The 24,993-nt window shown below is 35.5% G+C and overlaps 1 protein-coding gene across 4 annotated transcripts in view; it reads left to right on the forward strand.

Annotated features, from left to right (window-relative positions):
• The window catches only part of LOC136036316 (uncharacterized), a 106,729-nt gene that overhangs the window by 17,566 nt on the left and 64,170 nt on the right, over positions 1 to 24,993 (forward strand). For 3 of the 4 annotated variants that reach the window (XM_065718467.1, XM_065718469.1, XM_065718470.1), the window contains exon 3: positions 22,909 to 23,103. In XM_065718467.1, the coding sequence (XP_065574539.1) occupies positions 22,909 to 23,103 (195 nt within the window). The remainder of the gene's footprint in view (positions 1 to 22,908; positions 23,104 to 24,993) is intronic. The other variant, XM_065718468.1, reaches the window with a different exon arrangement.

The raw sequence follows: 24,993 nt of genomic DNA on the forward strand, positions 1-24,993 counted from the left end.
TCATTCTTCATCTTGTATACGAAGTTATAGTGTTTGGTTTTTTTGGTCAAAAATTGGTTTTATTTTAAATATGGTCCTGTGTTTTTGTTGTTCCTTTTGAAAAACCACGTGATACAGTAATTTCTTGTAAAATGAGTCCTTAAAAACACATTATGGTATTCCAGTACCCCACTAGCAGCAAAGAAGGAAAAAATGAACTAGAGTTCCGTCTCTATTGTATTCAAAATACATTATTATATAAAATTTAGAATCTCAAGAAGGTTAATTATAGAATGCTAAATGTAATTAGTCTATATACAAAGGGGGCTTTAAGCAGTTTCACCTTGCCTGGGGCAATTAGAGTAAGTAATAGAGCAAGTATAATGCTTAGAGGACAAATAAAGTACCTATTGAACAAATAGTGTTGAAAAAAAAATAGAAAAAGGTAAAGAAAAAAAGAATAAAAGTCAGATTTGCATAAAAAGTTAGGGGAGGTTTTTTGTCTAAGGTTGTAAACTAAAAAGCCTCCTTTAAAAACAAATGTGAAGAACAAAGAAATATCCGTTTTGAGGATGAGCTGCAGCAAGAATTAAAACAAGTCAAAACAAAAGTGAAGAAGAAAGAAATATGCGTTTACAATACATGCAACAACAAGGAGTAGAACGAATTAGGAATGAAAGTGAAGAACAAAAAAAAATTGTGACTAAAATATATGTTACAGTGAGAAGAAAGAAATATTCGCTTAGAAAATAAGTGGTTATGAGAATTACAAGCAACAGTGAGAAAGCAAGTCCAGACCGCGTCAACAATGGAGTGAAGAAAAAAAGAATTATAATGTTTGAAGATAAAAGTCAAAATGAAAGTGAAGAAAAAACAAATATTACATTAAAAAACAACGGTATTAGAATCTTCGACCCCACCACAATGAGGCACAAAACCCATTACAAGCCTACAGAGATATTATAAAATGTATAACTGGTGATTACAAATCATTGGAACTCATCAACGTTATATATATTCCCTGGGGAGCCCCCCATTTTCCTTAGAAAGGAGTAGCAAGCAAAAATGACAGGTTGCTACTTACAACGAGAATTAGAATATACAAGCCTCTCACATGCCGAGAGCCACAGTAAGGCTTCGAAATCGGATCATGTTTTTTTTTTCTTAAGTGGGGTATCGACAATTTTAATTGAAAAACCTAGATTAAAAAGAGTTATGAACAATAAATAGGATATATAATATGTATACACACACACACACATTGGAGCCCAATCTCTCCAATTGCCCTTTATCCACCCCACATTCTAAAGAAATCAATCCTTAATATAACAAAGGAAAACTGGAGAAATCTGAAATACGTGAATCACTATGGATATGTTTTTTTGTTGGAGGCTTTTTAGACAAAAAACCAGAAATCTGAAATACGTGAATCACTATGGATATGTTTTTTTGTTGGAGGCTTTTTAGTCTACAACCTTAGACAAAAAACCCTCCCCTAACTTTTTATGCAAATCTGACTTTTATTCTATTTTTTTTCTTTACCTTTTTTCTATATGATTTGTTGTCATCCATTTTTATTATCAATTTTTAAAAAAATCAACGGAGGTATTTCCTACTGGAGAGTCATCCGTAGGGAACACAAATTATTTTATTTTATCAGCAATTTCCTTAAACTAGTTCAATTACAGCTTTGACATTTAGTCATTAAATATAGTATGCTTGGCCTAGACCTATCGCGACGTTTTTGCTTTGGTTAGTAAAAAAAGCTCCATTTTCTCAGTTAGTCAATATGTTAATGTCATTCCTACACTCAACCGAAACAGATGACAACCACCGTGTAAACATTGTATTTTTTTGCCATTCTTAAATGCATTACCCTCAAAAGCTGTGGGGGCTATGTTATCCCCATAGGCATAGTTATTAAACTTGTAGACTTTTGAGCAAAAAGCTAATTTAAAAGCACGATCAAACACTTTCAAGGAAGGACAGTTAGAAAAAACAGAGGGGGTGGAGGCAACTTTCCAAACACTTTTTACTAACCCTTTTAACACGTCTGCAGGTTTCAAAACTGCTCTCAACCTTTTTTTTTGTCACGGCGACGGATTATTTTTTTTTTTGGGGGGGGGGGCTGAAGTAATATATATATCCGAATAGATCTGCCGTTTGGCGTTGGGAGCATATTCATTCTATTAGAAGGGAAAAAAGATAGAATAGAAAAAGCAAGGGAAAATAAATGTATGATACAAATGTCTGATTGTCATAGATAACAGTGTACTTTGGCTACATTCCGTGTGTTGTGCTTTAAAAATGTTGTGACAGGATAATTGACTAATTGAGAATATGGAGCTTTTTTAATGCGTTCGGGTCTATCCCAAGTAAACAATATTTAACGACTAAATTTCATAGCTGTAATTTAACTTCTATAAGGAAATTACTAATAAAATGAGATAAATTGAATTCCCTAAGGACACAGAGAAAGTACGACAAATAAAATAATGTAGAAAAGATCGATTTTTTTTAGTGATATTCTGAAATGTAGGCCGAATTTGTGGCGTAGAATATCTTTAGTATTTATTATTATATTCTTATTTATTCATGTTTGTTCTAAATGATGAGAGATGATAGATTTTATCCTCCCCTTATACCCCTTCCTATATTTATCTGAACGCCATTGTAGTTTTAAACTACTTGGGAATTGAAATGTAATCTCTTATAGGTATCCCCCAAACCAGCACAGTGAGAGGGTCCACCCCTTCTTCCTAATAGCTGGTGTGCGGTAATACAATTTTCTTCGTTATTTCTTTATATCTTAATTTTCCTTTGGCTGCTCAATTTACGATTCGGGAAATTGTCTCAGGTTGAAGTTGTCGGGGAGAAGTTTCAGGATGGATTTCATAAAGGTAGGGGGTGCTATGAGGCAGTTTTCCTAGAGGAATTTTCTAGGACATTTCTAGCAGTTGTCATCTGTATATCAGAATGTGCTATATTAGAAGTTTTTGACTTTGTAAAGTACGGTATCCCGACAGTGTTCTATTATGATACCAAATATAACATTGGAAACTCCGACATTCCGACATGCATACCTCGACCATAAATGAACAATACTTTTGATTCCAATTACATTTTTACTACACACAGACAGATCATCTGATTTGCACGAAGAGCTGTTTATTGTTCTTATGAAGAAAGCACCAAGTATCAATTCGCCCTGAAATGATTTTTTCAGTGACAGAAAAAAGGATATAGAGGTTGCGAGAAATAAAATATTCCCTCTTATTCAGGTTGCTCAGTGCTGGTACACTGTTGGATCAATATTAACCATGCGCTTCAGAAAGGGGGTGTACCTAAAGAAGGTATCAAGTTAGTTCAAGACAATATTCTTAAGCTTTTAATATCGAAAAGTGAAGATGAGTACAACCAGATACGAACTGAAAGGCTCGTGAAATGGTCCCTCCTTGCACTTAATATCCTTCGAGATAATTTGAAAGCTGACATGTTGAAGTATGACTGTGCCTCCATCGTTTCCCAGATTCCTGATTTTGATCAATTCTCCAAAATAACAAACAATACCGCAGAGTCATTCATTGCTGTGATGACAAGAGCTAAACAACAACAGGAAAGTGGGGGGAGAGGGTATATTTTGTCTTTCAGAAAGACAAAAGAAGTAATAAATGAAATTGAAAAGGATTTTTTTAATATAACCATTGAAACCTATAAAACAATACACTAAGATTTCTTCTGGTTGTTTATTGGCTTTGTTCATTTGGTCATTTGAGTATTCTTTTTATCATGTACCAAAAAATTAGTTCTTCAGATTCATATATTGTTTCCTACTGCAATGGGAAAAGAAATTTTCCCATATGTTTCCTTCCTCTTGTTTGATCTTGATACTTCGTTAGCTTGGCTTACTGACTTGACTGAGGTGCATTGCTATTCTTGGCTTAAAGCTGTGTATCGCCAGCGTTGACGACGGACTATTTGCCGCTAGAGTTATTGCATATTCTTCGTATTCATTATTCGCTGACTTATAATAGTTCTTCCAGTTCAAGGGCTGTCCATCCAGAGTATACTGATTCTTAATTTGATAGAATCCCACATATGCATCAATTCCTCCATTTCTAAAGTTTTCGGAATTCCAAACATTTCAGAACAAGAAGGACTAGATTGAGTTTTTTTTTTATCTCTCTTTGACATTCTTCTAGTATGTTTGTTGTTTCACTATAAAAGAAAAAACTTCCATAAGGGGTTGTCATTCAATATGTTATTCATATGTCTTGAGGTAAGGGCAAAATTGTTAACAGACTTGACATCCACAAATTTGGCAATATGTTGAATCACATCTGGAGGAAGAGTTTTTGCGTTTGCACCCAGTCCATCACGTGATAAGACAGAAACAGATTCACCCGTGACTGGTCCTGATGGGCTCGGGTATTCATAGCTCAAGTCACGAATTTGTCTTTTTCTTGGATTCACAGCCTTGTTGCCAGGGTCCTGATTATTCTGAAACGTGTATTTTTTGACGGTTCAAGTATAGAAAGGTTTGCACGTAGTTCGTCAAGTAATCGGGTGAAAATATATTCTGCCTTGACTTTTGGTTAGACCGGTAATCCACCTATGTCTTGACTCCATTAGAGGTCCTCGACGCTAGTCTCAGGTCCTCAACACTCTCAGATGTATTTAGATGATCTTTCAATGGCATATTCTGTGTGACCAAACCAGCCAGATTATAAGAAACTCCAGATGGAACATTTATCCGTAAGCTTTTCTGTAAGGTGGCATTATTTTCTGCTTCTGAAGTGACTTCTATGCATGGAGGATATCGACAGCAATGCATAGGATCGATAAATTTAATTCCACGAAAAAAGTACCAAAAAGCTTTATTGTTCGTTGTGATTGGATGATAATGTTGTTGAACAGCATTGTTCCTTACAAACACACCTTTCTTGACATAGAGCATTTCTTTAGAAGGACGAGAGTTCGAAGGAGAAAGAACGAAAATTACAGCCCTGAGTTTGCGGTGCCTTTTTTACACGGGTAGTAAGATACACGGACTTGTAGCACATTTTTTGGCCTAGCTCAGAATTTGGCTACGGACGCCAGAATCAATGACTACTAACAGCAAGTGCCCCTAGGATGAGAAGAATGCATCGAAAAGCAAATTCCCAATAATGCTGTGCACATGTTCCCGTCCTGAATACTTTTCAATCCTATATTGGTCATCCGGTGAAGTGCACCTGGGTGTAATTCTACTGACCTTAAGATTGGTAAGCTGGTTTACACTCTTTTAGACTAGGGTGTACAAGTCCAATACCAAAGCTGTCAGGGACTATACCAGTATTGGAAGTCCTCTGGAATAGCAATGGTAGATATTTGATAAGAAGATCCCTGTCAAAGCATGGGTGGGTACCATATGTAAGGTCGAATCCTTTATATTACTTTTTCTTTAGCATGTCGATACATGATTGCATGATAGACAGCGTAACCAAGAATCTAATATGTTTTTCTTCGAATTTTAGCTGAGTATCGAAGCCATGACAGACGAAATTGCCAATATACTAACTAGGAGTGAATATAGGTGTACTAGGAATAAAAAATTAAATATACCACTGGCTCCACAAAGTTACCCAGCAAAACTAGAAAAATTAAAAAAATCAGCTTAAAATACATTTAATTTAAATGTATCAAGCTACACAAGTAAATGGGGAAAATCATGAACACTCGTATGTTGCTGGGTATGTCCCTTAAGGCTTACACCTTTTCTGTTCGTACGTGCCTATAAAAGCGATTTTTTTTTTAATTTTACATAATAACTCATTAGACCGTTTTATGCATTGACATAGAAGAGCGCTAACAGCAAGTTCAAAGGCAGAAATATACCATATTGTCAACTACACAATCTTACTTAAGGCTAATGGTCTTTTTTGTTCCCGCCCAATTTCTGAAACAGATTCTAAGAATCTTAATAACGCCACTGCTAGTATCTATTCGATAGCAAACTCGTTTATGAGACTTGACAAAAACATAAACAAGTGGGAGAAAAAAACAAAAGATGTTTGTTTAGCAAAAGCACGTTAGATTCTACGGAGATTAATTTAAATGAACAGGTTATGTAAAAGAAAATATACCCACTGCTGAGCTAAAAATAGTGTTTTCTTTTGCACATCAATTTAAAGGGTAATCCTATATTTTTTCGCTCAGAGATTTTGATTCGATGTGCATTGAATGCAAATGGTAGAACTTGTACGAAAAGTAGACAAATCTTTTATTTTCGAGATGGGTGTCTGTTTTGAAGTGTAAAGCGTGAACTCTCCCAAACCTCAACCGAGACCGAGTCCGTTTGGAAATGAAAATTGTTTGGCTATTGGGAGAACCCTTGGGTATTGAGAATTGCAAGCAGTTAGCCAGATGGGTGAAACACCCATCTGGCTATTTTCTTTTAATCTTCAGTTCTCGAAGTCCACCAGTCCCCAAACTTAAACCTCGTCATGTTACTTCTGAATTCCTTTTTACAAATTGTGATGAAAATGAAATAAATGAAATAATTATGTGTATGAAATAACAATCCTGTGGAGTAGATGAAGTATCGTTAAAGCAACAAAAACAATTGTTATTTCTATTTTGACTCATCTGATTAATTTATCACTTGAAGAGGGAACTTTTCCAGAAAGACTTAAATTAGCCTGAGTGCTACCCCTTCACAAAGGGAAGTCAAAAAATGAACCGAGTAATTACCGATCCATTTCTATTTTACCTTTTTTTCGAAGATTTATGAGAAAGTAGTCCATGAAAGAATGTATGATTACCTCCAGGAGTAGAATCTTCTGTGCGATACCCAACTTGGCTTTCGCAAAGGACTTTCTACGGATATGCACCAGCTATCTGGAATTCAATCCCCTTGGAAATCCGGAACTCAAATAACCTTACTACCTTCAAGCGAGCAGTGAAGGGTCGTTCCAGAAATACTGTTTAGATTTGAATATCATGCGGTCCTCCTCTTTTCGATCTTTTCTTTTATTTTCTTTTTTTTCTTTTCTTTCTCTTCGTCACTCCCCTTTTTTCTCTTTTTTTTTCTTTTTTGATAAATCCAGTTGATTCGTTGTTTCTGTTAGTTGATTGTTTAATTATTCTTTAGTTAAGTTTCTGCCCTAGTCAAGCACTTTTGTGCTTTCCTGGCAGATTATGTACATGGAATTATGTGTTTTTATTTAAATATATATGATTGAATTGAATTGAAGAATTCCTGCGAACAAAACTCTAGCACAGCTTGCATCAAACAATAAGTGCGTAATTGGTAATTTGATGTGTGTGTGTAGACTTGTTCCTGTGTTTGCGTACGTTTGTGTTTTTGTGCTCCTCAATCTCATCCTGCTAAATAACTAAGAAGACTAATCCGCCATTCCATCATAAATTTACTATGAAAAAGTAGCACATAAACAGAATTGATGGAAATAAAACTAATTTATTGGGAAGATAACAAGAGGAAAAGTTTGTGTAAAACGAAAAACTCAATGCATACCCGTACTAATGAACTTATTTTGGAAGAAATATAGCCTCTCAGGCGCATACGGGTTAAAGCACATAAAAAAGAATTTTTATTGAAATAGAAGAAAAGCGATAACAGTAAAAAGTTTGGGATTTCCCAAAAGGAATTTAAAAACCCTTGTCCATCGTATCTGCCCCCATTAAAATACAACAACGAAAACAAACAGTCCGCACATGCAAAAGTAAACTACCCAAAGAACAAGAGCTAAGAGCTCATATGGCACTTGTGACGAGGTCGGAAGAGCCGAGAGCTCATATGGTACGAGGTCGGAAGAGCCAAGAGCTCATTTGGACGAGGTCGGAAGAGCCGAGAGCTCATATGGTACGAGGTCGGAAGAGCCAAGAGCCAAGAGCTCATTTGGCACTTGTGAGAAGGTCAGAACCTAAAGTTAAACTTTATAGCACAAGATCCTTCTAAATATCAAATTTCATTAAGATCTGGTCACCCTTTCGTAAGTTACAAATACCTCAATTTTCAAAATTACCTCCCCCCTCCCAATTCCACCAAAGAGAGCAGATCCGGTCCAGTTATGTCAGTCACGTATCTTAGACAGGTTTCTATTCTTCCCATCCAGTTTCATCCTGATCTCACCGCTTTAAGTATTTTCTAAGATTTCCGGTCCCCCCAACTGCCCCCCCCCCCCAATTACGTTTGATCCGGTTGAGATTTAAAATAAGATATCAGAGTTACGAGGTCCTTCTAAATATGAAGTTTCATGAAGATCCGATCACTCCTTCGTAAGTTAAAAATACGTTATTTTTCTTATTTTTCAGAATTACCCCCCCCCCCCGCAATTGAGCGGATCCGTTCCAATTATGTAAATTACGTATGCAAGACTTTAGCTTATTTTTCCAACCAAGTTTCATCCCAATCCCTCCAATCTAAGCGTTTCCCATCATTTTAGGTCTCCCCACCCCAAACTTCCCCCAATGTCACCAGATCCGGTCAGGATTTAAAATAAGAGCTTTGAGCCACGATATCCTTCTAAAAATCAAATTTCATGGAGATCCAATCACCCGTTCGTAAGTTAAAAATACCTCATTTTTTCTAATTTTTCAGAATTAACCCCCCCCCCCCCAACTACCCAAAAGAGAGCGGATCCGTTCCGTTTATGTCAATCATCTATCTAGGACTTGTGTTTATTTTTCCCACCATGTTTCATCCCGATCCCTCCACTCTAAGTGTTTTCCAAGTTTTAGGTTCCCCCTCCCAACTCCCCGCCCCCATCACAAGATCTGGTCGGGATTTAAAATAAGAGCTCTAAGACACGATATCCTTCTAAACATCAAATTTCATTGAGATCCGATCACCCGTTCGCAAGTTGAAAATACCTCATTTTTCTAATTTTTAAGACTTACTCCCCCCCCCCCAACTACCCCAAAGAGAACAAATAAGTTCCGATTATGTCAATCATGTATCTAGGACTTGCGCTTATTTTTCCCATCAAGTTTCATCCCGATCCCTCTACTCTAAGTGTTTTCCAAGATTTTAGGTTTCCCCCCTCCAACTCCCCCCAATGTCATCAGACCCAGTCGGGATTTAAAATAAGAGCTCTTGGACACAATATCATTCCAAACATCAAATTTCATTAAGATCCAATCACCCGCTCATAAGTTAGAAATACTTCATTTTTTCTATTTTTCCGAATTAACCGGCCCCTACTCCCCCCCCCAGATGGTCAAATCGGGAAAACGACTATTTCTAATTTAATCTGGTCCGGTCCCTGATACGCTTGCCAAATTTCATCGTCCTAGCTTACCTGGAAGTGCCTAAAGTAGCAAAACCGGGACTTTAGGTTTTCCCCCTCCGACTCCCCCCAATGTCATCAGATCCGGTCGGGATTTAAAATAAGAGCTCTAAGACACAATATCATTCCAAACATGAAATTTCATTAAGATCCAAATACCCGCTGATAAGTTAAAAATACTTCATTTTTTCTATTTTTTTGCGAATTAACCGGGCCCCCACTCCCCCCCAGATGGTCAAATCGGGAAAACGACTATTTCTAATTTAATCTGGTGCGGTCCCTGATACGCTTGCCAAATTTCATCGTCCTAGCTTACCTGGAAGTGCCTAAAGTAGCAAAACCGGGACAGACTGACAGACCGACAGACAGACAGACCGACAGAATTGGCGACTGCTATATGTCACTTGGTTAATACCAAGTGCCATAAAAAGGATGAATGTTTGAGAGGTTTTTCACTCTCAGAAATCATATACCTCAGGTGGCTAGTACCAAGGATGGCAGAAGTGTGCCAAGCATAGCGGAACTGTGAGAACAGTACTAAGAGTGAATGATCTATGCCAAGCATGACATAAGTATCCCAAGCATGGCAGATGTCTGCTAAGTCTGATACAAGATCGTGATTTCATAGCAATCTGGGAATGTACATTATACAATTAGGCTAGTGAGTTAAGTAATTGAAAATTAAAGAGCCATTTGAAACAGACGGACAGAAAATAAAATCCTTCAATGATCTAAATGTGAAACGGTCAAACATTACTGTTTATGCATAATTGACTGAAAATGAAGAGAAATAAAAATAAATAATTATACCAAACATAAAAGAAATGGGTACTGCTATATACAAATAATTAAATCCTAAACGATTAAAAATTAAAATGAGTGCTAAAGTTAAACCAAAAAGGACACAAATTACTGCCCATAGGAGTTCGACTAGAGTTCCGTTCTAACCGTAAACCAAAATAAAAAATTGTCGCTAAATAGAATCTGTAAACCTTAATTGTTGATGTTTCCTGTAATTAGTATATTAAACACTAAATAATTATACATTACACATTCAGTTCATTTTCAATATCTTTCCAGTCACCTTGATTTTTATAGTGTTTTTTTTTTTTTGTCAGTATTTTGGAATTAATAAGATGAAAGCTATTTTCCTTGTAATAAGATTAGGGCATTAACGTTATTTTGTGTTAGGGCGAGATGCACAAGATTTCGGAAAGAAACTTAAAGACGCTTTAATTAAATACCAAAAATGAACGAATTGTACAGAAAACGTAATAATTGTAGGAAAAACTATAAAAATCACAAATACTAAGCCCAAGTAACATACAAGAAATTTATAAGAAAAAAACTAAAATTGTTTGTATTAAATGTATTTAATATACTTCAGACCAGATAAGAAACTTCATTATTTTTGGACATTGACGAAGAATGAGACAGAAATTTATGGAGGAAAAAATAATTTTCCTTGCCAATATTTTTTAACACATTTTTTTTTATCAAACACGAAGATTTATCTATTCCAAATCAGACCAAATTATTTCTTCAAAATCACTGTTTTCATGCATTGAGTTCCTGGTAAATTCACTGTTCTCCCCCGATCCCTTCTGTGCGTTTTTTTTCTTGCTGTTCACTTCAACTCGACTCAACCTTCTTCTTTTTCCTCTTTTTATTTCTTGAGACAAGCTTGAGTCCTTCGGTTGGTGGGCTGTTGTACATTTTACAGACACAGGTTCTCTGATTTCCATATTCCTTGCAACCCTTGAGTCTAAAATTTCAGGAAGTAAGGATTCATTCCAGAAGGCTTCAAGCTTCGGAAATATTTTTTCCCAGTAGTCTTTCGATCGGTGAACTGTAATTATTTCCCAATCCTCAATAGAGTTATAAACTATTAAGTGGCATACCATTTTATCCAGTATCTCGAGTTGGCCTTGTATCTGGGCGAAATACCTGTGATTTTTTTTTAGCTGAAGACCTTCACTGGATAATTCAAGAAAAAATGCTTTAACTAAATTTTTTGACTGGGCCACATCATAAATGGTTTTGAACTCTGGTATATTATGCACCGTTTTTATCTCTATAGGTGTGCCATTAGGGAGCAGCCCATCTACAGATGCAGCAAGATACTGATACTGTGGATGCACACTGAGTCCTATTTGATCTCCCTTTACGACTTTTAAGTTGAATTTGTTTTCATATGCTTCTAGTGCCACTACTTCTAAATCTAAGCCCTTTTTCATTAGGGCAGAGCAGAATCTAGGTCCCAAGTTTCGAATTTGCTTAACAATTGGGGCAACTCTGGTGCTGTTTTTTCTGGTTGCAATTGTGTGGAAGTAACTACTAGTTATTCTCTTAGATCTTTCTTCAACCCAAGTGTCATTTTTGGATTGGCCCTTGGTACTGTTGAACAAACAGCTTATACTGGCAAAATCCAATTTTAAATTCTCGTCAGTATATTTTTGTATGGCCAAATTCATTTCATCAGAAGTCATGTCTGGCTTATTGCAATTTGGTCCATAGTCACGATTACCAAAGTTATAGTTTCTATTTTTTAACTTAGCAACGTGTTTTCCTCCAAGAGCACTATAATAACTGGTCAAATTACGTTTAGATATTACACGGAGTTTAGCCGTTTTATTACAATATGTTTTTGTTACGCTAGAAGGACTAAGCCCAAAAATATTTTTCCAAGCTAATTGATGCCATTTTGGACCTGAATTATAAGCAAGACTTGCTCCATGAACTCTTGCATGATATGAACCTCGTTTAGACCGGCTTATTTGCTTTCCTCCGATGAATTTAGCAACAACTGACATGTAGCTTTCAGCTAAGTTTGTAGTTGCGTCATTTCGAAGCTGCTCTGCTTTTCGACACACAATATTGACCTCTGTCATAACATCTTCAAACACGTGCAGGGGAAAATTATTCCACCGATCTTCTATTTTACTATTCACGGTCAATTCAGCAATCTTAGGACATCCAGAATCACATTTTGTGTGGTTTCCGACAACATGGTACGGACCTCTTTTTAACAAGATTTTCAATTCTTCTGCTGTTCCATTATTTTCAGAATTTATTTTTATCGCACCCCTTAAATTTTTTGTCAGTTGCTGGATAATTCCTCGGGGAAGACATTTTGTGTACAAACCTTTTTTATTTTTGCACAAATTATATAGATGGGCTGTATAGTTTTTTGTGACGTGATTTGCACATTCATGTTTCCGTATGTTGGAACCGTAGGAAACACTTTGTTTTAGCTTATAAAAAAACACTGGAATCACCGTCACCGATAAACTCTAAAAACTGTAATCCGTGCATCTCCTCACTGGAACGAAAGCCTTCAACTAGAATATCTGTTTCCATGCTCCTTGAATTTCCGTTATAATTCAGAAAGCAGAAATGATCTTTGGGAATTACTTTGGCGTTTGCAGAAGAAAAACATATATAACAGTATTTATTTTTTATGCCAACATATAACAGTTTTTTCGTAAATGCATCTATGATAACTGCAACACATCCTTTGGCCGAATAATCGTGTCCTTTGCTACGCTTATTCCAGCCTCCATCACATATCACTTTTGTCCAGTATGAGTCCTCCTTATACCTATCTTCATGAATGGCTGATTTTAAGGCCTCTCGTCCATTTTCTAGCAAAATTTCCGATAAACTATTCATCCAAGCATTACCAAGCTGCCTTTCAATACGGGAATAAACTATTCGTGACATTGGTTTCACTCCAAGCACCCCGAAGAATTCACACAGTGTAGAATACCCTCCTCCACTACCCATGGCTCCCCAAACAGCCTTCGAATTCAAGCAGCCTTTAAGACTTGATTTTTTTTCGGAAAAAGCAACCTGTGTCTGGTCCGTAAAACTTGAAAGATATTCTTTTACGCTTGTTGCTGGACATTCTGGTTCACCTTTAATCCTCTTTTCCCAGTTACACTTATTACACTTAACTTTCAGTTCAGTTTTCAGGCCTTTCTTTTCTAATTGCTTTATAATCAATTTTCCGTGATCGCAACTGATTTTGTGTCTGAATGCTGAAATTACTTCAGCAAGGAAATACCTTAGATTCACAATGCAGTTTCCATCTGGAATTCCAGATAAGTCTATCTCAGTATTCGTATCGGGGCAATCAACACCGTAAGAACCACTACCGTTTCCCAATTTATTTGAATCGTCTATGAGAGGATTTGCTGAAAATTCTTCTGAAATTTTCGATCCATTTGACAAATTATCTTTATCTTGTTCTCCAAGCAGCACCTTTCTAAAAAAAATGAAAAGAACCATAGAAAAACAAAACAGCGACCCGGCTCAATAGTAAACGAAAGTCTAAAAAACGAAATTTTGATACTAATAAATACGTCAAAAGAATCGGATTTTAATTAAATTTAGTCCTACCCATCAAAAGATAAGAGCCTGAGAAAATTTGTCTTATTTTGGAAAAAAGGGGGAAACACGCCCTAAAAGTCATAGAATTGTTTTGCCAGAAGACTGATCAAGGGTGCGTGTTTATTTGTTTTTTGTTTTCTTTTTCCCAGGGGTGATTGTATCGACCCATTGGTCCTAGGGTGTCGCAAGAGGGCTCATTTTAATGAAAATGAAAAGTTCCAGTGCCCTTTTTAAGCGACCAAAAATTGGAGGGCACCTAGGCCCCCTCCCACTTTCATTTTTTTTCTCAAAGTCAACAGATCAAAATTTTGAGATAGCCATTTTCTTAAGCATAGTCAAAAAACATAATAAGATGTCTTTGGGGACGACTTACTCCCCCATAGTTCCCGGGGGAGGGGCTACAAGTTATAAACTTTGATCAGTGTTTACCTTGACCTGATGCCCACTTAATTGGACAATCTGTCTTGGCTTTTTCTACAATTGGCCATGACTTGACTTTTCCCACAACTATTCCTTTTAATTAAAAGTCAACGGTTGAGGGGTTTTGGCTGAGGGGGGGGGGGGTAGAGGGGAGGGAGCTACGTTGAAGGATCTTTACTTAGAGGAATTTGTCACGGGGGAAAAGAAATTCAATGAAGGGGCATAGGATTTTCTAGCATTATTAAAAAAAACACTGAAAAAATAATAATGAAGAAGTTTTTCAACTGAAAGTAAGGAGCAGCATTAAAACATAAAACGAACAGAAATTATTACGCATATGAGGGGTTCATCTCCTCCTAAATACCTCGCTCTTTCCGTTAAAGTAATTTCAACTATATATTCTACGGACTTGGTGATTCTAGGGTCATTCTTAAAGAACCGGGAGAAAATTTAAGCTTTAGTGTAAAGAGCGAGGTATTGACGAAAGGGCAAACCCCCTCATATATGTAATACAAATATACAAAGTTCTAGGTGCTTTTATAAGTTACCAAAAATTGGAGGGCAACTAGACCTCCTCCCCCACCCCATTTTCTTCAAAATCGTCAGAACGAAAATATGAGAAAGCCATTTAGACAAAAAAAGATATGCAAATTTCGTTGTGCGGTTAGCCAAATCAAAACATGCATTAATTTAAAAACGTTCAGAAATTACATAAAAAAAACAGTTTTTTTTAACTTCAAGTAAGGAGCGTCATTAAAACTTAAAACGAACAGAAATTATTCCGTATATGAAAGGGGTAGTCCCCTCCTCAACGCCTCGCTCTTTACGCTAAAGTTTCTTATTGTTTTAAAAAGTATAGTTGTGAGAAAGAGTCAAACTTTAGCGCAGAGAGCGGGACATTGAGGGACTACCCCCTTTCATAAACGGAATAATTTTTGTTCGTTTTAATGTCGCTCCTTACATGCAGTTAAAAAAAACTTGTTTTTTTTTATTTAATGGACAAGAGGGAATGAAACTTGTATATGTAATTTTTACTTACCGGTATTTTAAATTCAGCCACCTTTTGTTGATAATTTTCTTCCTCATATCTCAAATGTCTTATTGACTTCAGTTGACAAGTCAACTAATCAGAGACACAATGCCTTGGAGGCGTAATGCCTAAAATTGGATAAGAATCCCGCCTTTTTTTCTATTGGCTGATGAACAACGCTATTAAGCCGGAAACAGGGGTAAAATAAGTAAAAAGTAAGCACATTTTGAAATTGTATTTTTCTGATTTTGCTTTCAAACTATTTATGATAGACATCAGAAATTTTCTGTAATGGTTGTAGATTATAAAATCTACATATGATCCAAAATTCTACCCTCTGGAGCCAACTTCATACCTTCTAGCAAGAAAAATGTTGAAAATTAAAAATAATTTTTTGCACCGTTAAAAATAAAAATATAACAATTCTGCAACCAACATTTTTTTTTAAATACTGGCAGGATGAACTAAAAAAAAAATCTACTGTCATTTCCCATCCACTAAATTTTTATTCACCAAACTAAAATAACTTGATTTCTTTTTTTTGCACAATAGGTAAAGCATATACAGAAAAAGTGAAACCAACATTTTTTTCCTTTTTAACTCGAGAGTCATCAAAAAAAAAATCAGTTCAAAATCACCAAAATCGCAGAAGTTATTCATGATTTTCTATCATAGGAGAAATAGCATTGGACACAAATTAAGACCATTAGCCTTAATGCAAGATTCCTTTCTTGTATAACTGTGTCAATAGCCTGTACATTAAACTAGATGCAGAAACAGCAACATTAATATGGCCGAAATTCTTATTGTACCAGAATGCCAACCCGCAATGATTAGTTGGTTAAGTGATTAATAGGTACAGTAAGCTGTCATAGTCCTGCAACTTGACCAACAAAATTTGACCCCAAGCATAAATTGTTGATATTACTATTATCCTGCTATTTGTGTATACATTTGCCCGTTACATGCTGTTTTGACAACTTCCCGCCATTCCCCCTCTCCAGTCGTAAACAATAAAAATGCTGAACAGCAACTGTTTGTTAATTAGAAATTAAGAGAAAGATATTGTTGTGAGATTTAAAAGATTCTATCAAGACAAAAAGAAAAACGAATTTGGCTTAAAGTCTAATTAATTTAAACCAAATACATTGGCTTAGGCAATGTGGTTCCCGGGACTTGAGCCGGGTTTAGTTCGAATCGGATTTTTCCCAAGATACGACCTATTGTTGCAGAATTTGTCAACCTTTTAGGAAAGGAGTGAAACTTATGACCTTTAAAATACCTCGCCAGGTTCTAGTTTTGATTCATTCATGAAAGTCTCGTTCAAATTCATGAGAAGGGAGTGATTTTTTTAGTGAGCAGCGATTTTTTAGTAAGAGAAGTCACTTTTCTTCATTTAAACAAAAAATTAAGACGATTTTTTTTACTAGACCTTGGTTAGCTGTCTCCTTTTATTCCTTGTTGTTGTTTTATTGTGCGTTGTTTTGCTGATTATACAATTCTATAAGCGAATAAGCGAATAAATACTCGCAAAAAATTACCAGTATCGCACCAATTGGAATCAAGGGCAAAATTGATTCATATTCTAAACATGTTCAAAATGACGCTATTTAGACACGGTCAAACGTAAGAATTGATTTGGAATAGATTCAGTCCAAGAGAAAGCGGAAAATTACGGGGGAAATATTATGAGGAATTTGGCAGATTCTGTTTATAATCGTATGTTACGAACTTTTGCATCTTTATTTGTCTGTTGTATTTGCATGTGTTTTTCTCCTGCAAATATGCTAGTTGGTGTTCAATTATGAATGATAAAGTCTTCACAACAGTGTTTTTGTCCTTGAGAAATATTTTATGCTTCAAACATCAAGTCTTCTTGATGGAAGTTGTATAATTGCTCAAAGCTAAAATTTTGCACTTTAAAATATTTGAACATTTTGATTTTTGAAAAAGAAAATATAATTAATACAAAATAAACCATTGAGTAAAAACGGATAGCAAGTTTTCACAAAATGTGCTTGAGCGAATCTTTAGAAACAATTCCTTTGCCAAATTCACATTTTGGCAAGATCAACCACTTTTTCTTCGTACCTGTTCGAGAAAGTAGCAATGTCGTTACCATGATAAATTTGGCCTCTATTTTCTCCGGTTCATTTTGAACTAAGAAAATCCTTTATTTTTAATTACACATGGTTTTTCTTGTTTTGTATAATTTATTGTTCCCTTATGACGATTTTTAATGTCTATATGGAGGCCAAGAGCTGAAAAGCTTGGAAGTATGTGAAACCATCAGCAATGAAAAGAATAAATTCTACTCTGTTTATGTACATATAATTTGCGTTATTTATTGAAAAATAGATATATTTAAAATAAGAGTATTTGCGCAAAAAATGGAATAGAAATAAATATCTAAGCTCTATTGTGCCGTCTACCAAAGCTTCGATTAACCAAACTAGTATTTATCAAAGTAACTATAGAAACTACAAGTACAACAACTAAAAGTAATTATTGATCTTTGAGATGATATCCAAGGACTTGGCGAATAATTTGCATTATTAACAACATCTTTTCTAAGTCACGGAAGTAGAGCGTAGTTACGGTGACTATGTTATAGGAAATATGGGACAGTTCTAAATTGAAGCATGTTGTTTAGTAAGCAAAGCAAAAGTAGATGAAGGGCTGTATCTTTTCTCGATTGATGCATCTTTTGTTTTTACCTCTTCTGAAAACGTTGTTTTCATTGAAAGTTATAAACGGCTATAAATTATGCTGTCGGTTATACATAAAACAAACGACTTTGAAACTCATTAAATAAACCAAACAGGTTGTTTTCAACTGAAAGTGAGGACCAATATTAACACTTGAAACGAGCAGAGATTATTCCTATACGAAGGAGGGCTGTCCCCTGATCAATCTATTCCTATTTGCGCTAAAGTTTGACTTTTTGATTGACTTCTTTACGAATGACTTCTGGAACACAAGGGCTGCTTAATTTTAATAAGTATTTTAAATAATTATAAAACTTTGATGTAAAGTGTGGGGGTTGAGAAGTGCGTAGCCCCCCTAATATACACAATCGTTTCTGTTTGTATAAGTTTTGATGTTTCTCCTTACTTTCAGGCTTTCAAGGCTTACTTTCAAGGCTTGCAGCTCTTTATGAGTAACATTGAAATTAATGTATTACACAGATATTGAATCAGCATAAAAATTTATTCTTTGGTGTATCCATTGTTATCAAAACTCCACTTTTTAGAATTTTGGATACTACTAGACTGATTCATTTCCTACCTACAGTTTGTTGCAAGAAATCGTTTAATGGGGCTAGGCCTAAATATTCAAAATGGGAGGACAAGAATAAGAGACAGTACTTTGTGGGTGCAGTTGAATTGTCACATACGACATGTATTCTTCATATTCATTTTTGTAAAACTATATTAATTTAGTATACCAATCTATTTTATTGGATATTTTTCTGTGATAACAACAGAAGTAATTTTATTGAAAAGATAATAATCATATATAAAAAGTTTTGCAGTAACAAACACTTGCAAGAAAAATATACTGCAAGAAAGAGAAAAAATCGAAGAAAACCACCGACGGCTATTTGGCTACCGTTTTATAATTTTAGGGAACACAACTATCGGTTGTCCGAAAACAAAGGGTATGTGGTGTGCACAGGGACATTGCCAGTATTTTATTTGGGAAGGGATCTGACACATTGTGAGTTTGGTTTGATTCTGAAAACACAGTTTTGTATAAAGTGGGTGCAGGGTTATGACAGTGCCAGAATTATTGGTATTGTTTCTGACGGTAGTAGTTGCGTTCCACCTCAAGATTGCGTGCCTTAAGGTTACCTGATTGACTAATGAAGTTTTTATCACTTCCCCTAGGACTATCTTTTAGTTCGTCGTATCAGTCCTACCTAGAAGACGGTTTATCTATTCAAACTTGAACTGTATTTAGTGATTTTTTTCTGGCTTTGTAGTGTAGCCATTTGAAAAAGTTCTGTCAGAATTTTATGATCAGAAAAGGTATATGTTCGAAATGACATTTATCTTCCTTATTTGTCTATGCCTAATTTCATAAAAAAAGACCCCTAGTACCAGAAGGGGTGGAGAGTGCTTCACATTGACACATAATTTTTAAAAGCAGACACGTTTTGTCTAAAAAAAATAGGTAATAAAGAGAAAAGGTCCTCAAGTCTATTACACTGTTAATTAAAGTTTTTATATCTTGAAAATTCTGCGGTTGGCCGTTGCCCAAGTAAAACCATTTGCCCCCGGCCTGCGATTTGGGATCACTGTTATCCGGGAGCTGATTAAGCCAGCTCTTTGACCAATTAATAATGAATATAGCTGAGAATTCTGATATGATCGTGATGAATCTTATTCTGATGAATACAAATATCTAAAGTTAGGCCTTATTTGAAAACAGTGGCAAAATGAAATTTTCGGTTTTTTTCATATTTTTTCTAAAAATTTTTTGATGTGATTTTAAAACTTACATTTCCGAAGTAAAAAATAAATAGCCCCATGGTAGGCTTCAAGAAAAGTAAAATTGCATATTATATTCTGATTATGAATTCTAATATCTCCCTGTTGTATTAAAAAAAGTAATTAATTTCTCATTAACAAATTACGTCAGTGTCACGTTTTTTTATTCATTTTTTTTTTATTATTTCCTGAAAATATCAGTTTCACAGATAAGCTATGTAACTTTGTTTCATAATTGGAATTTTCACTTTTATTCATTTTTTTTATTTGTTACGCGTTGGCTGTTTAGTTTATTTCAGTGTTGTTTGTAAATATTGATTGCTCTTCATGTAAAAAGTACTTGGGGGAGTGGAATATGCCATTATTTTTCAAAATACCAAGGTCTGTTCCATATTTGAATAGCGAGTTTAATATCACTGTAACTATTGTTTTATTTGAAGAAAAATACAGTCAGAACTACATAATTGGTCCTATTCCAGTTCAGTGTCCTGATGTAGATTAGTTCCTATAAAGCCCCTTTTATCTCTATCACCACTGGCCCCATAACTTTTGTGACTAATTTTATGCGTAAAATATGAAGGATCCTCCTCTCTTTAAAGAACAAGAGCTAAGAGCTCATATGGCACTTGTGACGAGGCAAGAAGAGCTAAGAGCCAAGAGCTCATATGGTATGAGCTCTAACAAAATTCTAAGAATCAATAGATTGATTTAAAAGGAAAATCAGAGGCTTAATGCCGGTCAGGATTTAAAATAAGAGCTCTGAGTCACGATGTCCTTCTAAATATCAAAATTCATTAAGATCCGATCACCCACTCGTAAGTTATAAATACCTCATTTTTTCAACTTTTTCCTCTCCCTTTAGCCCCCCAGATGGTCGAATCTGGGAAACGACTTTATCAAGTCAATTTGTGCAGCTCCCTGACACGCCTACCAATTTTCATCGTCCTAGCACGTCAAGAAGCACCAAACTCGCCAAATCACTGAACCCCTCCCCCCAACTCCCCAAAGAGAGCGAATCCAGTACGGTTACGTCAGTCACGTATCAAGGACATTTGCTTATTCTATCCACCAAGCTTCATCCCGATTCCTCCACTCCAAGTGTTTTCCAAGATTTCCCCCTCCAACTCCCCCCAATGTCAAAAGATCTGGTCGGGATTTGAAATAAGAGCTCTGAGACATGAATTCCTTCTAAATATCAAATTTTATTAAGATCCAATCACCTATTCGTAAGATAAAAATACCCCAATTTTCACGTTTTCCAAGAATTCCGGTTTCCCCCTCCAACTCCCCCCAATGTCACAGGATCTGGTCGGAATTTGAAATTAGAGCTTTAAAGCCCAACATCCTTCTAAATATCAAATTTCATTAAGATCTGGCCACCCTCTCGTAAGTTACAAATACCTCACTTTCAAAATTACCCCCCCCCCATCTCCACCAAAGAGAGCAGATCCGGTCCTGTTATTTCAGTCACGTATCTTAGACATGTTTTTATTCTTCCCATCCAGTTTCATTCTGATCTCTCCGCTTTAAGTATTTTCTAAGATTTTCGGTCCCTCCCAACTGCCCCCTCCCCCAATGACGCTGAATCCGGTTGAGATTTAAAATAAGAGATCTGAGTTACGAGGTCCTTCTAAATATGAAGTTTCATGAAGATCCGATCACTCCTTCCTAAGTTAAAAATACGTCATTTTTTCTAATTTTTCAGAATTAACCCCCCTCCCCCAATAGAGTGGATCCGTTCCAATTATGTAAATCACGTATCTAAGACTTCTACTTATTTTTCTCACCAAGTTTCATCCCGATCCCTCCAATCTAAGCGTTTTCCATGATTTTAGGTTCCCCCACCCCAAACTCCCCCCAATGTCACCAGATCCGGTCGGGATTTAAAATAAGAGCTTTGAGACACGATATCCTTTTAAATATCAAATTTCATTGAGATCCGATCACCCGTTCGTAAGTTAAAAATACCTAATTTTTCTAATTTGTAAGAATTAACTCCCCCCCCCCCAACTACCCCAAAGAGAGAGGATCCGTTCCGCTTATGTCAGTCATGTATCTAGGACTTGTGCTTACTTTTCCCACCAATTTTCATCCCGATCCTTCCACTCTAAGTGTTTTCCATGATTTTAGGATCCCCCTCCCAACTCCCCCCATGTCACCAGATCCGGTCGGGATTTAAAATAAGAGCTCTGAGACACGATATCCTTCTAAATATCAAATTTCATTGAGATCCGATCATCTGTTCGTAAGTTAAAAATACTTCAATTTTTCTATTTTTTCCGAATTAAGAGGCCCCTCACCCCCCAGAGAGTCAAATCGGGAAAACGACTATTTCTAATTTAATCTGGTCAGGTCCCTGATACGCCTGCCAAATTTCATCGTCCTAGCTTACCTGGAAGTGCCTAAAGTAGCAAAACCGGGACCGACAGACAGACCGACAGAATTTGCAATTGTTATGTCACTTGGTTAATACCAAGTGCCATAAAAATGAATTCGCGTGTCCTTATTTGTTGTATAAATATCTATCCTGAATATTTTTTAATTGCTGTTTCTAGTGACCAAGTGGGCGGAACTATCTTAGAACTATATTAACAAGGGGACAAACCCCCTCATATACTTGATTAAAATGTTCGTTAAAAATTAAAAGTTCTAGTTGCCTTTTTAAGTAACTGAAAAATTGGAGGACAACTAGGCTTCCTCCCCCACCCCTTTTTTTCTCAAAATCGCGTTATCAAAACTAAGAGAAAGCCATTTAGCCAAAAGAAAGAATTGATATGCAAATTTCATTTTAATAATTTATGTTCGGAGAGCCAAAATCAAACATGCATTAATTCAAAAACACTCAGAAATTAAATAAAAAAACTAGTTTTTTTTTAACTGAAAGTAAGGAGCGACATTAAAACATAAAAAAAGGTAAAGTTTCTTACTGTTTAATAAAGTAGAACAGAGAGAAAGAGTCAAACTTCAGCGTAAAGAGTGGGGTGTTTAGAAGGGAACAGCCCCTTTCATACACGGAGTAATTTCTGTTTGTTTTATGTTTTAATGTCGCTCCTTACTTTCAATAAAAAAACTAGTTTTTTTATTTAATCTTAATAAACATGTTAGGAGCACTGGACCTAATCAGGGCAAATTTCTGGTACTGAAATGTACTCTCTGAGATTTATTTCATATCAATCTTTGTCCTTTAAGCGCGCCGAGAAATTTTCAGACCTGCTTACAATTTTGAATGATTTTTTTTTTTAGATCTCTAATTATGTTTGTTTAAACTGTATTTTCTAGCAGAAACCTTATTTTATCTTTGTAGGTGTCGCAAGTGTCCGATCGAACGGGGTGTTTTTCCCAGAGTACAATCAGATTGACACCGGGCAAAAAATAGCCAGAAAAGGAAGAACAGATTTTGATGATGCTGAAGTTGGACGAAAGGCAGAACGTCAAGGAGTTGGAGTCCAGGATATTATTAATAACATCGTAAGCCTGCTTGGAGGTAACTCTCAAAAAGGTCTCTATATTTTCTACTTAACTGGGCAAGGTGATAGTGACGCAGTATTTGGTTTTGTAAGTAGTTTGAAAAAGATCAGCGTTTATCTCTAAATTTTTCACAATTGAGACATCACATTTACCTCAGTCCCAGAGGAACATCTCTTACGTCTGGTATTCATTTCTAATCTATTCACTTTCCTTTCTACTAACATTTTTGCGGCTTCTGTATACATTTATGTACTATTGTTGTTTTAACATTTCTCACTTTAATATTGGTGATGTTGTGAATGGGTCATTATTGAAAAACAGTGGCTCTGCTTGCGGTAAGGTATTGGCCAGAATTGATTTGTATATATTACCGGGAATGTCCGAAATTCGTGAATGTCACCATTCACTGGTGAATGTCCGAAATGCCTTTTTTCTCCTTGGATTTAGTCAGCGTTGCTAGTAAGCTTTTTCAATTTAATACAGGTCTTGACGATGAAAGTTAGGTTAGTTTTAGCTAGGTTAGCTTATGTTTTTAACCCATCTCTGATGTTTATAACCAAATTTAACCTAATCTAAATTAACTTAATCGAACCTAACTTTAGCTTGCTTTAGACTGAAAAAACTGATTCGCAAAGCTATTTGAATATAAGCAGAGAAAAACAATTTCGGACATACACCAGTATATGTCGACATTAACCAGATTTCGACATTCACGGTAACATATATGAGGTAACACAGATGAGGGGTGCAAGATGCAAATTGACAACAATAGATAGTAGCCTAAAGCTGGCTTTAGTGTCTTTTTGAACGGCCATAGCCGCATATTTAAAACTCATCAAGTAAAGAAAAAAGTTTGGACAGTTAGAGTTGAATCAAAGTTGAAAAAACGGACATTCGGTGATTTCTAGTGCTTCAGCAAGGGACATGCATAAGCTAATCTCTATGTGTGGTAAATCTCACCCAGAAACATAGACAATATGAATCATGTATGACTGTGAGTGGGTGACTACTATCAACATTGGATACATTGTTTATGCTTAAATCCCCATTTTAAATTTCAGTTTTAGGAGATACTGCTTTTCTGTTTAGCTATGTCCTTAAGTAATGGAAGTTATCGTATTTTGATACATTGTTTGGGGATAGCTTGTTGTATGCTTTTGGGGAACGCCTCTAAGTAATATTTCTAATGTCCTATTACTCCGTAGCTCATTCCAAATGACATTTCTAAATGCTATTCGAAGAATGGAGCAGATTAATGAATTTGCTTGCAGAATTATAGTAGAAAAACGGTTTTATCTGCAAATATAATGAAACTAAGACGAACTCTTTAGCCTTAAATAGGATAGGAGGGGGGGAGACTAGAACACTCTTTAATTCCAAAATTGTCTTTCTGTGTTGGCAAAATTCTAACCTGCTGTTCAGATGGTAACCATGCTGTTCAGATATATATATATATATATATATATATATATATATATATATATATATATATATATATATATATATATATGTGTGTGTGTGTGTATATATATATATATATATATATATATATATATATATATATATATATATATATATATATATATATATATATATATATATATGTGTGTGTATATATATATATATATATATATATATATATATATATATATATATATATATATATATATATATATATATATTTACAATACCAACTTTATGCTTATTCTTCATGAAGCCCTTCCAGTCAATCTTTAGCATACTCATCTTGGCAGTTTTTATGCCTAAAACCGGTTACGCCAACCTGGGCACCCTTTTTGTAACCTACATCTGCTCACGTCTGGTGACGTGAATTTACAAAAAGACCCAAGGTTACTAATTACGGATGAAAGTGAAAAGAGGAAGTTGTGACGAATGTCTTTACGTCTTCGCGGAGGGTTAT

This window comes from Artemia franciscana, chromosome 15 (genome assembly GCF_032884065.1).
Source record: "Artemia franciscana chromosome 15, ASM3288406v1, whole genome shotgun sequence".
In the NCBI taxonomy this organism is placed as follows: domain Eukaryota; kingdom Metazoa; phylum Arthropoda; class Branchiopoda; order Anostraca; family Artemiidae; genus Artemia; species Artemia franciscana.